At 48.5% G+C, this 13,880-nt stretch overlaps 1 protein-coding gene across 1 annotated transcript in view; it reads left to right on the top strand.

The window, feature by feature from the left end:
- The window catches only part of HOMER2 (homer scaffold protein 2), a 74,162-nt gene that overhangs the window by 39,711 nt on the left and 20,571 nt on the right, over positions 1–13,880 (top strand). The window contains exon 2 of the mRNA XM_038767389.1: positions 5,820–5,976. Within this exon, the coding sequence (XP_038623317.1) occupies positions 5,820–5,976 (157 nt within the window). The remainder of the gene's footprint in view (positions 1–5,819; positions 5,977–13,880) is intronic.

The raw sequence follows: 13,880 nt of genomic DNA, 5'->3' as shown, positions 1-13,880 counted from the left end.
CACTGTACCAAGCCCTTGGGAGAGGACAATCCAACAGACTTAGCAGACACCTTCCCTGCCCACAATGAGCTGACAGTCTAGAGAGGGAGTATTTTCGGCGAGGGCCTTTGGCAGTCTCCTCAGACTTCAAAATGAGCTCGCCGAAGAGCGTTCGCTATCGATTCCCGGCTCCCAGAAGCCAGGGGAAAGCCCGTCCTGTCTGCCTGAAGAAAGATCCGGCCGTCTGGAAACATCTGTTTTCTATCCGAGGCAGTGAGGAAGGAGTGGTTGAGTTTGAAATGTTGTCAGGGAGTGACGTTTGATCATTATCCTCCAGAGCAGGGAGGTGAAGATAACGGACTAAGGAGGTCTGATGTTCTGTAACTCAGACCCTGTCTCCTCTTCAGTCTCTGGATGTCTCTTGAGGAGGATGGGCTGTCTCTTGGAATTTTCTATTTATATTCCCTCTCGGCCCCCCAACCCCGGGTTGGTTAGCGGTTAGCCGGGCTAGTGTGCGACCGAGCCGCTGGCTCCCTTCCCTCCCTTTGAGCCCCTTCCTTCCTCTCCCGCTCGTCCCCCTCTCATCCCCCCCATCTTACCTCCTTCCCTTCCCCACAGCACCTGTATATATGTATATATGGTTGTACATATTTATTACTCTATTTATTTATTTATTTTATTTTGTTAGTATGTTTGGTTTTGTTCTCTGCCTCCCCCTTTTAGACTGTGAGCCCACTGTTGGGTAGGGACCGTCTCTATATGTTGCCAATTTGTACTTCCCAAGCGCTTAGTACAGTGCTCTGCACATAGTAAGCGCTCAATAAATACGATCGATGATGATGATGATGATGGCTCCCGGACCCAGCTCTGTTCGCTGACCTCTCTGGTGCCTGAACTACCCAGGGTTCGCCTTCTGCTCTCTAGATGGTGTGAGGGGAGGGGGCTGGTAGCCATCGCTCAGTTCTCCTTGCCCGGAGAGGCCGGGGCGGTGGTGGCACGGGAGAGGACCGAAGCATGAGGCTCCTGCCCCGAAGGAGCACCATACTGAGAAAGCACCGTGGGAGTCAGGGACGCGGCCCCTCAAGCGTCTTACAGTCGAACGGGGGGGAAACTGACGGACACAAGCCATTCACCATCAGAAAATCAATCAACCAATCATATTTATTGAGCACTTACTGTGTGCAGAGCACTGTACTAAGCACTTGGGAAGTCCAAGTTGGCAACATAGAGAGACGGTCCCTACCCAACAGTGGGCTCACGGTCTAGAAGGGGGAGACAGAGAACAAAACCAAAACATATTAACAAAATAAAATAAATAGAATAGATATGTACAAGTAAAACAAACAAATAAATAGAGTAATAAATACACACCAACAAGCGTGACCTTGTACGAAGAACACAAGAATCAGGCCTCTCACCTGAAGCGTGACCCTGAACAAGTCACTGCACCTCTCCGTGCCTTGGTTTCCTTATCTGTAAAATGCGGATGGAATTCCTGTTCTCCCTCCCTCTTAGACCACAAGACCCGCGTGTGCCCGATCTGATTGTATTGTATCTATCCCGGAGCTTGACACCAAGTAAGCACTGGCCGAACACCACAATTATTACCACAAGTAGTTGGAGTGGAAGGAAGGACAAGGCTTCGTCTGTCACAAGCAGGGGAATGGCAGGCTAAAATAGAAAAATAAATGTAAATGAACGTGAGTCAGGATGCACGGAAGCGCCAGGGATACATTTAGAAATGTCAGTGCCAAGGGTGAATATTGGATCGACAATATAGATCTGCAATTTATTTATTTCTATCGACATCTGTCTCCCCCTCTAGACTGTAAGCTCATTGTGGGCAGGGAATGTGTCTTTTGTTCTTTTGGACTCTCCCAAGCTCTTTAATACAGAGCTCTGCACCCAGTAAGCGCTCAATAAATGTGATTAACTGACTAACTGCTTTGCTTTCAGTAACTCTGCCTCTAGACTGTAAGCTCGATGTGGGCAGGGAATAATAATGATGGTATTTGTTAAGCGCTTATTATGTGCCAACCACTGTTCTAAGCTTTGGGGTAGATACAAGGTTATCAGGTTGTTCCCACGTGGGGCTCACGGTCTTAATCCCCATTTTACAGACGAGGTCACTGAGGTACAGAGAAGTTAAGTGACTTGCCCAAAGCTACACAGCTGACAAGTGGTGGAGCCGGGATTAGAACCCACAACCTCTGAATCCCGGGCTCTTTCCACTAAGCCACGCTGCTTCTCTAGGGAATGTGTCTACCAACTCTGTTATATCATACTGTCCCAAGTGCTCAGTACAGTGCTCTGCATGTGGTAAGCACTCAATAAATACCATTGATTGATTGATTGATTGATTGCCTTTGTCCCATCACTCTAAACTGTTGCCCCAGCCTGGGACTCCTTCTTTTTTTACGGTAATTGTTAAGCACTTAATATGTGCCAGGCACTGTACTGGGGTAGACACAAGCTGATCAGGTTGGACACAGTCCCTGTCCCCCTTGGGGCTCACAGTCTTAATCCCCATTTTCCAGGTGAGGGAACTGAGGCACAGAAAAGGGAAGTGACTTCCCAAGTTCCCGCAGCAGATAAGTGGTGGAGCCGGGATGAAAATCCCGATCCTTCCGACTCCAAGGCCCGGGTTCTGGCCACTGGGCCACACCGATTCCTTGGTTAAATCGGACAGACCTCAGCGACCTCATGTCCACAACTCTCCTAAAATCCCACCTCCACCAGCAAACTTTACCCGATTCATTCCCGACACCGTGATTCCCATCTACCCCACCACAGGTTTATTTATTCAGCACTCTCCTCAGCACTTGGGTACTGGGAAATAATGAGAATCATCATCATCATCATTCATCAATCATATTTATTGAGCGCTTACTGTGTGCAGAGCACTGTACTAAGCGCTTGGGAAGTACAAGTTGGCAACATATAGAGACAGTCCCTACCCAACAGTGGGCTCACAGTCTAAAAGGGAGAGACAGAGAACAAAACCAAACATACTAACAAAATAAAATAAATAGAATAGATATGTACAAGTAGGATAAATAAATAAATAAATAGAGTAACAAATATGTACAAACATATATACATATATACAGGTGCTGTGGGGAAGGGAAGGAGGTAAAATGGGAGGATGGAGACGGGGACGAGGGGGAGAGGAAGGAAGGCTCAGTCTGGGAAGGCCTCCGGGAGTAGGTGAGCTCTCAGCAGGGCCTTGAAGGGAGGAAGAGAGGTAGCTTGGTGGATGGGCAGAGGGAGGGCATTCCAGGCCCCGAGGATGACGTGGGCCGGGGGTCGATGGCGGGACAGGTGAGAGCGAGGCACGGTGAGGAGATTAGCGGCAAAGCAGCGGAGGGTGCGGGCTGGGCTGGAGAAGGAGAGAAGGGAGGTGAGGTGGGAGGGGGCGAGGGGATGCAGAGCCTTGAAGCCCAGGGTGAAGAGTTTCTGCCTGATGCACAGATTGATTGGTAGCCACTGGAGATTTTTGAGGAGGGGAGTAACATGCCCGAGCGTTTCTGGACAAAGATAATCCGGGCAGCAGCATGAAGTATGGATTGAAGTGGGGAGAGACACGAGGATGGGAGATCCAAGAGAAGGCTGATGCAGTAGTCCAGACGGGATAGGATGAGAGCTTGAACGAGCAGGGTAGCGGTGTGGATGGAGAGGAAAGGGCGGATCCTGGCAATGTTGCGGAGCTGAGACCGCAAGGTTTTGGTGACGGCTTGGATGTGAGGGGTGAATGAGAGAGCGGAGTCGAGGATGACACCAAGGTTGCAGGCTTGTGAGACGGGAAGGATGGTAGTGCCGTCAACAGTGATGGGCAAGTCAGGGAGAGGGCATGGTTTGGGAGGGAAGATAAGGAGTTAAGTCTTGGACATGTTGAGTTTTAGATGGCGGGCAGGCATCCAGATGGAGATGTCCTGAAGGCAGGAGGAGATGCGAGCCTGGGGAGAGGGGGAGAGAGCAGGGGCAGAGATGTAGATCTGGGTGTCATCAGCGTAGAGATGATAGTTGAAGCCATGGGAGCGAATGAGGTCACCAAGGGAGTGCGTGTAGATCGAGAACAGAAGGGGACCAAGCACTGAACCTTGGGGAACCCCTACAGTAAGGGGATGGGAGGGGGAGGAGGAGCCCGCAAAGGAGACTGAGAATGAATGGCCGGAGAGATAAGAGGAGAAACCAGGAGAGGACGGAGTCTGTGAAGCCAAGGTCAGATAGCGTGTTGAGGAGAAGGGGGTGGTCCACAGTGTCGAAGGCAGCTGAGAGGTTGAGGAGGATTAGGACGGAGTATGAGCCGTTGGATTTGGCAAGCAGGAGGTCATTGGTGACCTTTGAGAGGGCAGTTTCCATGGAATGTAGGGGACGGAAGCCAGACTGGAGGGGATCGAGGAGAGTAATGATGGCATTTATTAAGCACTTACTAAGTGTAAAGTACTGTTCTAAGCGCTGGGGAGGTTAGAGGAGGTTACCTGTATATATGTATATATGTTTGTACATATTTATTACTCTATTTATTTATTTATTTTACTTGTACATATCCTATTTATTTTATTTTGTTAATATGTTTGGTTTCGTTCTCTGTCTCCCCCTTCTAGACTGTGAGCCCACTGTTGGGTAGGGACTGTCTCTATATGTTACCAACCTGTACTTCCCAAGCGCTTAGTACAGTGCTGTGCACACAGTAAGCGCTCAATAAATACGATTGATTGATTGATTGATTGATTACAAGGTGATCAGGTTGTCCCACGTGGGGCTCACAGTCTTCGTCCCCATTTTCCAGATGAGGTAACCGAGGCCCAGAGAAGTGAAGTGACTTGCCCAAAGTCACACAGCTGACAATTGGCAGAGCCGGGATTTGAACCCATGACCTCTGACTCCAAAGCCCGTACTTTTTCCACTGGGCCACGCTGAAATAGTGTGACCTAGTGGATGGAGCCCGGGCCCGGGAGCCAGAGGACCTGGGTTCTAATCCTGGCTCTGCCACTTGTCTGCCGTGTGACCTTGGGCAAGTCACTTCACTTCTCTGGGCCTCAGTGACCTCGTCTGGAAAATGGGGACGAAGACCGTGAGCCCGATGTGGGGCAGGGATTGTGTCCAACCTGATTACCTTTATCTACCTCAGCGCTTAGAACAGTGGTTGGTACGTAGTAAGCGCTTAAGAAATGTCACAACTGCTATTATTATTGTTCAGAGGTCCCGTCAATTTTTTATGCCGATGCCTTTATTTGTAAACCAGCTTGGGCATTTATTGAGTGCTTGGAACAGGGTAATACAACAGAATCAGCAGACACGTTCCCTGCCCACAAAGGGCTTACAGTTGTGGGGTGGTGGTCTGTCTATTCTATTTATTTTATTTTGTTAGTATGTTTGGTTTTGTTCTCTGTCTCCCCCTTTTAGACTGTGAGCCCGCTGTTGGGTAGGGACTGTCTCTATATGTTGCCAACTTGGACTTCCCAAGCGCTTAGTACGGTGCTCTGCACACAGTAAGCGCTCAATAAATACGATTGATTGATTGATAGAGCACTGGCCCGGGAATCAGGACCTAGGTTCTAATCTTGGCTCCACCACACATCTGCTGTGTGACCTTGGGCAAGCCGCTTCACTCCTCTGGGCCTCAGTGTCCTCTGGATTAAGAGTGTGAGGCAGAGACTGTGTCCAACCTGATCCTCTTGTACCCACCCCAGTGCTTAGAACCTAGCAGGCGCTCAACAGATAGCATAATCATTAATTACAGTTACACCGTCCTCTCTCAAGCGCAGTGCTCTGCGCTCAGTAAGCGCTCAATAAACGCGTGCGGCTGACTGACGGATATTTCCTCCCCGTCCCAGGGAACAGCCCATCTTCACCACCAGAGCCCACGTCTTCCAGATCGACCCAAGCACCAAGAAGAACTGGATCCCGGCGAGCAAACAGGCCGTCACCGTGTCCTACTTCTATGACAGCACGAGGAACAGCTACCGGGTCATCAGCGTGGATGGGGCTAGGGTAAGGCCAATGGGTGGGCAGACCACTGCTCGGGGGGCAATCGATCCATCAGTAGCATTTATGGTCAGTCAGCCAGTCAATCAATCAATCAATCAATCGTATTTATTGAGCGCTTACTTTGTGCAGAGCACTGTACTAAGCGCTTGGGAAGTACAAGTTGGCAACGTATAGAGACAGTCCCTACCCAACAGTGGGCTCACAGTCTAAAAGGGGGAGACAGAGAACAAAACCAAACATACTAACAAAATAAAATAGATAGAATAGATATGTACAAGTAAAATAAATAGAGTAATAAATATGTACAAACATATATACATATACACAGGTGCTGTGGGGAAGGGAAGGAGGTAAGATGGGGGGGTGGAGAGGGGGGCGAAGGGGAGAGGAAGGAAGGGGATTGGTCTGGGAAGGCCTCCTGGCTGCCAAAGGAAAATTAAAAGCAGAGAAGGGAACAGGGCGGTTGGAAGGTTCCGCGTCCCGACTTTCTTTTGTTTTTCGGAGCACTGTAATAAGCAGTCGGTCATATAGACTATGAGCCCGTTGTTGGGTAGGGACCGTCTCTATATGTTGCAGACTTGTACTTCCCAAGCGCTTAGTACAGAGCTCTGCACACAGTAAGGACTCAATAAATACAATTGAATGAATGAATTTAGGGAGCACTTTTAGGCCTCTGCTCTATCCACTTGGCCATGCTAGTTTTCACTGATCTAACCCCCTTGGGCCACATAGTCCTCCACCTCTTCTCCGATTCTACCCCTTCCACCCACTCCATCCCTTCACACCTTCTCCAAACAGCTGCTACCTCCGAATCCCCCTCCTTGACTGCCATCTTCAACCTTTTTCTTTCCAGTGGCTTCTTCCCCGCCGTTTTCAAACACACCCACGTATCCCCTAACCCAATAATCCCTCCCTTGTCTGCACAGCTGCCTTCACTTATCACCCCATCCACTTCCTTCCATTCCTCTCCAAACTCCTTGGGCGAGTTGTCTCCACCCGTGTCTCTACTTCTTCTCCTGCAATCTCCCCTTGACTCCTTCCAATCTGGCTTCTGCCCCCTTTGCTCCGCGGAAACTGCCCTCTCAGAGGTCACCGATGATCTTGCCAAATCCAACAGCCTCTACTGCATCCTAATCCTCCTCGACTTCTCTGTCGCCTCTGACGCTGTTGATCGTCCCCTTTATCTGGAAATATTATCCAACCTCGGCTTCCCTGAACCTGCCCTCTCCTGGTTCTCCTCCTATCTCTCTGGCCGCTCATTCTCAGTCTCTTTCACAGGCTCCCACCCCGTAACTGTGGGAGTCCCTCAAGACTCACTTTGGGGTCTCCTGCTCTTCTCCATCTACACCCACTCCCTCAGAGAACTCATTCTATTCTATTTATTTTATTTTGTTAGTATGTTTGGTTTTGTTCTCTGTCTCCCCCTTTTAGACTGTGAGCCCACTGTTGGGTAGGGACTGTCTCTATATGTTGCCAACTTGTACTTCCCAAGAGTTTAGTACAGTGCTCTGCACACAGTAAGTGCTCAATAAATACGATTGATGATCCAATCCCACGGCTTCAACTACCATCTCTACACAGATGATTCTCGTTGTGGACTGGGAATGTGTCTGTTCTATCGTATTCTACCAAGTGCTTAGTACGCTGCTCTGCACACAGTAAGAGCTCGATATGTATGATTGACTAACTGACTGATTCCCAAACCTACCTCTCCAGTCCTGACCTCTCTCCTTCCCTGTAGCGCCCTGCTTCCTCCTGCCTTCAGGACATCTCTACTCTGATGTTCCACCAACCCCCAAAACAGAACACCTCATCTCCCCACACAAACCGTCCCACTCACTTTCCCTTCCCTGTAGACAAAACCACCATCCTCCCTGTCTCACAAGCCCATACCAGTGCTTTGCACATAGTAAGCGCTTAATAAATGCCATCATTATTATTATTATCCTCGACCCATCTCTCTCATTCAATCCTGTCGGTTCGACCCTCACGATATCTCCAGAACCCCCCATTTCCTCTCCATCCAAACTGCTTCCATGCTGATCCAAGCACTTATCATTTCCCTCCTTGACTACTACATCAGATATTTCGCTGACCTCCCTGCCTCCCGTCTCTCCCCTCTCTGGTCCAAACTTCACTCCGCTGACCAGGATCATTTCTCTGAAGAGCCACTCAGTCCAAATCTGCCCCCTCCTCAAAAACCTCTAACGGTTGCCCCTCTAATATCAATCAATCAACCAATCGTATTTATTGAGCGCTTACTGTGTGCAGAGCACTGTACTAAGCGCTTGGGAAGTCCAAGTTGGCAACATATAGAGACAGTCCCTTCCCAACAGTGGGCTCACAGTCTAAAAGGGGGAGAAGGAGAACAAAACCAAACATACTGACAAAATAAAATAAATAGAATAGATATGTACAAGTAAAATAGAGTAATAAATAAATAAATAGAGTAATAAATAAATAGAGTAATAATAAATAGAATAACCTCCACATCGAATAGAAACTCCTTACCATTGACTTTAAAAGCACTTCATTAGCTCACTCCACCTTACCTCGCTGATCTACTCACTCCTCTAACTCCAACCTAATCTCCGTACCTCAATCTCATCTATCCTGCCACAAATCCATTCCCCACATTTTCCCTCTGGCCTGACACACACAGACGACAGACTACCACTCTCCCCTGGTCAAGGCACTTAGCTTCTCCGGACCTCAGTTTCCTCACCTGTAAAATGGGGCTTCAAGACGTGTTCTCCCTCCTCTTAGACTGTGAGCCCCAGGTGGAACAGGGGCTGTGTCCAGCCTGATTGTACCGTGTCTACCTAGCCCCGGAAACAATCAATCAATCAATCAATCATATTTATTGGGCGCTTACTGTGTGCAGAACACTGTACTAAGCGCTTGGGAAGTACAAGTTGGCACCATAACAGTGCTTAGCAGGAAGTTAGCGCCCGACAAATAGCACGTTGATTCTCATTTGGAAGAAGGATCAACTTGAAGGGGTCTCTTTAGCATGCCAAAACAGCTCCTGAGGCCTTTCATAATAATAATGATGATAATGATGGTATTTGTTAAGCACTTACTAGGTGTCATTCATTCAATCTTATTTATTGAGCGCTTACGTTGTGCAAAGCACTGTACTAAGCACTTGGAAGAGTACAATATAATAATAAACAGACACATTCCCGGCCCACAGTGAGTTTACAGTCTGGAGAATAACTGTGGCAGTTGTTAAGCGCTTACTACGTGCCAAGCCCTGTACTAAGTGCTGGGGTGGGTAGAAGCAAATCGGGGTGGACAAAGTCCCTACCCACATGAGGCTCACAGTCTTAATTTCCATTTTACAGGTGAGGGAACTGAGGCACAGAGAACTTCAGTGACTTTCCCAAGGTCACACAGCTTCTGGACTGTGAGCCCGTTGTTGGGTAGGGACCATCTCTATATGTTGCCAACTTGGACTTCCCAAGAGCTTAGTACAGTGCTCTGCACACAGTAAGCGCTCAATAAATATGACTGAATGAATGAAGTGGAGGGGCCGGAATTAGAATCTGGGTCCTTCTGACTCCCGGGCCTGTGTTCTATCCATTTAACCACGCTGTGTCCAGCACTGTTCTAAGCACTGGGGTAGAAACAAGCTAACCAGGGTGGATTCATTCATTCAGTCGTATTTATTGAGCGCTTACTGGGTGCAGAGCACTGTACTAAGCGCTTGGGAAGTACAAGTCGGCAACATATAGAGGCGGTCCCTACCCAGCAATGGGCTCACAGTCTAGAAGGGGGGAGATAGACGACAAAACAAAACATGTGGTCAGGTGTCAAGTCATCAGAATAAATAGAAGTAAAGCTAAATGCACATCACTGACAAAATAAATAGAATCCCTGTCCCACAGGGGGCTCACAGTCTTAATTCCCATTTTACAGATGAGGGAACTGAGGCCCAGAGAAGTGAAATGACTTCATTTATTCATTCAATCGTATTTATTGAGCGCTTACTGTGTGCAGAGCACTGTACTCAGCTCTTGGTAGAGGGCAACACAATCACATTCCCTGCCCACTGCAAGCTTAAAGTCTAGAGGGGGAGACAGACATTCATAGAAATCAATAAATTACCTATATAGAAATAAGTGACTTGCCCAAAGTGGCGGAGCCGGGATTAGAACCCGCGTCCTTCCGACTCCCAAACCTGGGCTGTACCCATTAGGCCTGGGGCTCCGGGCGGGCCTCTTCAGATCCTGGCTTTGCCGTGGGTCTGCTGTGTGACCTTGAACAAGTCGCTTCATGTCTCATGTCTTCGTGTCGCTCACGGTTTTAGACTGCGAGCCCACTGTCGGGTAGGGACCGTCTCTATACGTTGCCAATTTGTGCTTCCCAAGCGCTTAGTACAGTGCTCTGCACATAGTAAGCGCTCAATAAATACGATTGATTGATTGATTGATTGGACCTTGGTGACCTCATCTGTAAAGGCGTGAGCCTCATGTGAGTCCAAACTGATTAACTTGCATCTTGTACCCCAGCGTTTAGAATAGCGCGTGGCACATAGTAAACGCTTAACGAGTCGCATCATTATTATTATTATTGCTCTGCTCTGACTTTTGGGGACTCTTCTTAGGCTGAGTGGGCACCACTGGCTTCCCCGTCCCCTCGCCCGAAGCCGTGGTGCCCCCCGGCAGGCTTCTCCGTCTTGGATTCCGACTTCCTCTGGGCACCTCTGGGCCCCGGGAAGGACTCGCCCGGGAAAACAGACGTCGAAGACCTTCCATTTCTTCCTCTCCCACCTCGCCGCTGGCACGAGCGGAGGCAGCTGCTGTTTGGACGCCCCCCCGCCCCCTGCCCGGCTGCTAAAGCGGGCAGGGAGAAGGGGGCGGGGGCGAAGTCATGTTTGAACCGGTTATTTATAACCTCTCCCTGCGTGAGGTCCAGGTTTGCCTGGCAACGTCCCTCCGCCGCGCGGAGCACAGTGGGCCCCGTGGGGATTAAAAGCACTTACTTCATTCAGTCGTATTTACTGAACACTTAGTGTGGGCTAAGCGCTTGGGAGGGGACAACAGAACAGCACACAGACATGTCCCTGCCCTCAATGAGCTTACAGTCTAGACGGGAATGGGGCTGTTGTATTGGAATGAGCGCACAGTAAGTGCTCAGTAAATACCATCGACTGACTGACCGACGGAGGCTTTGACCGGAGCCCACTGTTGGGTAGGGACCGTCTCTATATGTTGCCAACTTGTACTTCCCAAGCGCTTAGTACAGTGCTCTGCACACAGTAAGCGCTCAATAAATACGACTGACTGATTGACTCCAGTCCATGGACCCCCCAGCAAGCCAACGTGGGCTTTAGTGAGGACCCAGAGCTCAATAAATGTGATTGAATGAATGATAAACCGGCACCAATAACGGCCACATTTACTAATAATAATAATAAATTATGGTATTTGTTAAGTGCTTACCATGTGCTAAGCGCTGGGGTGGATTTCCCCCTTCTAGACTGTGAGCCCGTTGTTGGGAAGGGACTGTCTCCATCTGTTGCCGAATTGTACTTTCCAAGCGCTTAGTACAGCGCTCTGCACACAGTAAGTGCTCAGTGAGCCCATTGTTGGGTAGGGACCGTCTCTATATGTTGCCAACTTGTACTTCCCAAGCGCTTAGTACAGTGCTCTGCACACAGTAAGTGCTCAATAAGTACGATTGATTGATTGATTGATTGACTCCAGTCCATGGACCCCCCCCAGCAAGCCAACGTGGGCTTTAGTGAGAACCCAGAGCTCAATAAATATGATTGAATGAATGATAAACCGGCACCAGTAATGGCCACATTAATTAATAATAATAATAAATTATGGTATTTGTTAAGTGCTTACCATGTGCTAAGCGCTGGGGTGGATTTCCCCCTTCTAGACTGTGAGCCCGTTGTTGGGAAGGGACTGTCTCCATCTGTTGCCGAATTGTACTTTTCAAGCGCTTAGTACAGTGCTCTGCACACAGTAAGTGCTCAGTGAGCCCATTGGTGGGTAGGGACCGTCTCTATATGTTGCCAACTTGTACTTCCCAAGCGCTTAGTACAGTGCTCTGCACACAGTAAGTGCTCAATAAGTACGATTGATTGATTGATTGATTGACTCCAGTCCATGGACCCCCCCCAGCAAGCCAACGTGGGCTTTAGTGAGAACCCAGAGCTCAATAAATGTGATTGAATGAATGATAAACCGGCACCAATAACGGCCACATTTATTAATAATAATAATAAATTATGGTATTTGTTAAGTGCTTACCATGTGCTAAGCGCTGGGGTGGATTTCCCCCTTCTAGACTTTGGGCCCATTGTTGGGAAGGGACTGTCTCCATCTGTTGCCGAATTGTACTTTCCAAGCGCTTAGTACAGTGCTCTGCACACAGTAAGTGCTCAGTGAGCCCATTGGTGGGTAGGGACCGTCTCTATATGTTGCCAACTTGTACTTCCCAAGCGCTTAGTACAGTGCTCTGCACACAGTAAGTGCTCAATAAGTACGATTGATTGATTGATTGATTGACTCCAGTCCATGGACCCCCCCAGCAAGCCAACGTGGGCTTTAGTGAGAACCCAGAGCTCAATAAATGTGATTGAATGAATGATAAACCGGCACCAATAACGGCCACATTTATTAATAATAATAATAAATTATGGTATTTGTTAAGTGCTTACCATGTGCTAAGCGCTGGGGTGGATTTCCCCCTTCTAGACTTTGGGCCCATTGTTGGGAAGGGACTGTCTCCATCTGTTGCCGAATTGTACTTTCCAAGCACTTAGTACAGTGCTCTGCACACAGTAAGTGCTCAGTGAGCCCATTGTTGGGTAGGGACCGTCTCTATATGTTGCCAAGTTGTACTTCCCTAGTGCTTAGTACAGTGCTCTGCACACAGTAAGCGCTCAATAAATATGATTGATTGATTGATTGATTGACTCCAGTCCATGGACCCCCCAGCAAGCCAACGTGGGCTTTAGTGAGAACCCAGAGCTCAATAAATATGATTGAATGAATGATAAACCGGCACCAGTAATGGCCACATTAATCAATAATAATAATAAATTATGGTATTTGTTAAGTGCTTACCATGTGCTAAGCGCTGGGGTGGATTTCCCCCTTCTAGACTGCGAGCCCGTTGTTGGGAAGGGACTGTCTCCATCTGTTGCCGAATTGTACTTTCCAAGCGCTTAGTACAGCGCTCTGCACACAGTAAGTGCTCAGTGAGCCCATTGTTGGGTAGGGACCGTCTCTATATGTTGCCAAGTTGTACTTCCCAAGCGCTTAGTCCAGTGCTCTGCACACAGTAAGCGCTCAGTAAATACCACTGACTGACTGAATGAATGAATAAATACGACTGACTGACTGAATGAATGAATAAATACAATTAAATGAATGAATGGATCAAGAGGTAGAGCTAAGGGTGGCTTCCCTGTCATTGATGGCAGAAGCCACAGGAGTGGGATGATATTTCTCACAGACTGGACAGGGGCTAGGAACAATAATGATGGAATTTGTTAAGCGCTTACTACATGTCAAGCACTTTTCTAAGCGCTAGGGTAGATATGAGGTTGTCAGATCGTGCCAAGTGGGGCTCACAGTCTTAATCCCAGTTTTACAGATGAGGCAACTGAGGCACAGACAAGTCAAGTAACTTGCCCAAAGTCACACAGCTGACAAACGGCAGAGCCGGGATTCGAACCCTTGACCCTCCCAAGCCTGTGCTCTTTCCAGGAACGGCCGCAATGGCTCCTGGTCAGCGCATGCAGCCCACGCCCCGGGCGGGTTGAGGAGAAAGTGAGCGGTGGATTCTAATTCAAATTCTATTTATTTTATTTTGTTAATATGTTTTGTTTTGTTCTCCGTCTCCCTCTTCTAGACTGTGAGCCCGCTGTTGGGTAGGGACCG

Source organism: Tachyglossus aculeatus, chromosome 26, assembly GCF_015852505.1.
Source record: "Tachyglossus aculeatus isolate mTacAcu1 chromosome 26, mTacAcu1.pri, whole genome shotgun sequence".
Taxonomy (NCBI): domain Eukaryota; kingdom Metazoa; phylum Chordata; class Mammalia; order Monotremata; family Tachyglossidae; genus Tachyglossus; species Tachyglossus aculeatus.
The sequence above is the reverse complement of the archived record's forward strand: the minus strand, read 5'-3'. Positions and strand labels throughout refer to the sequence as shown.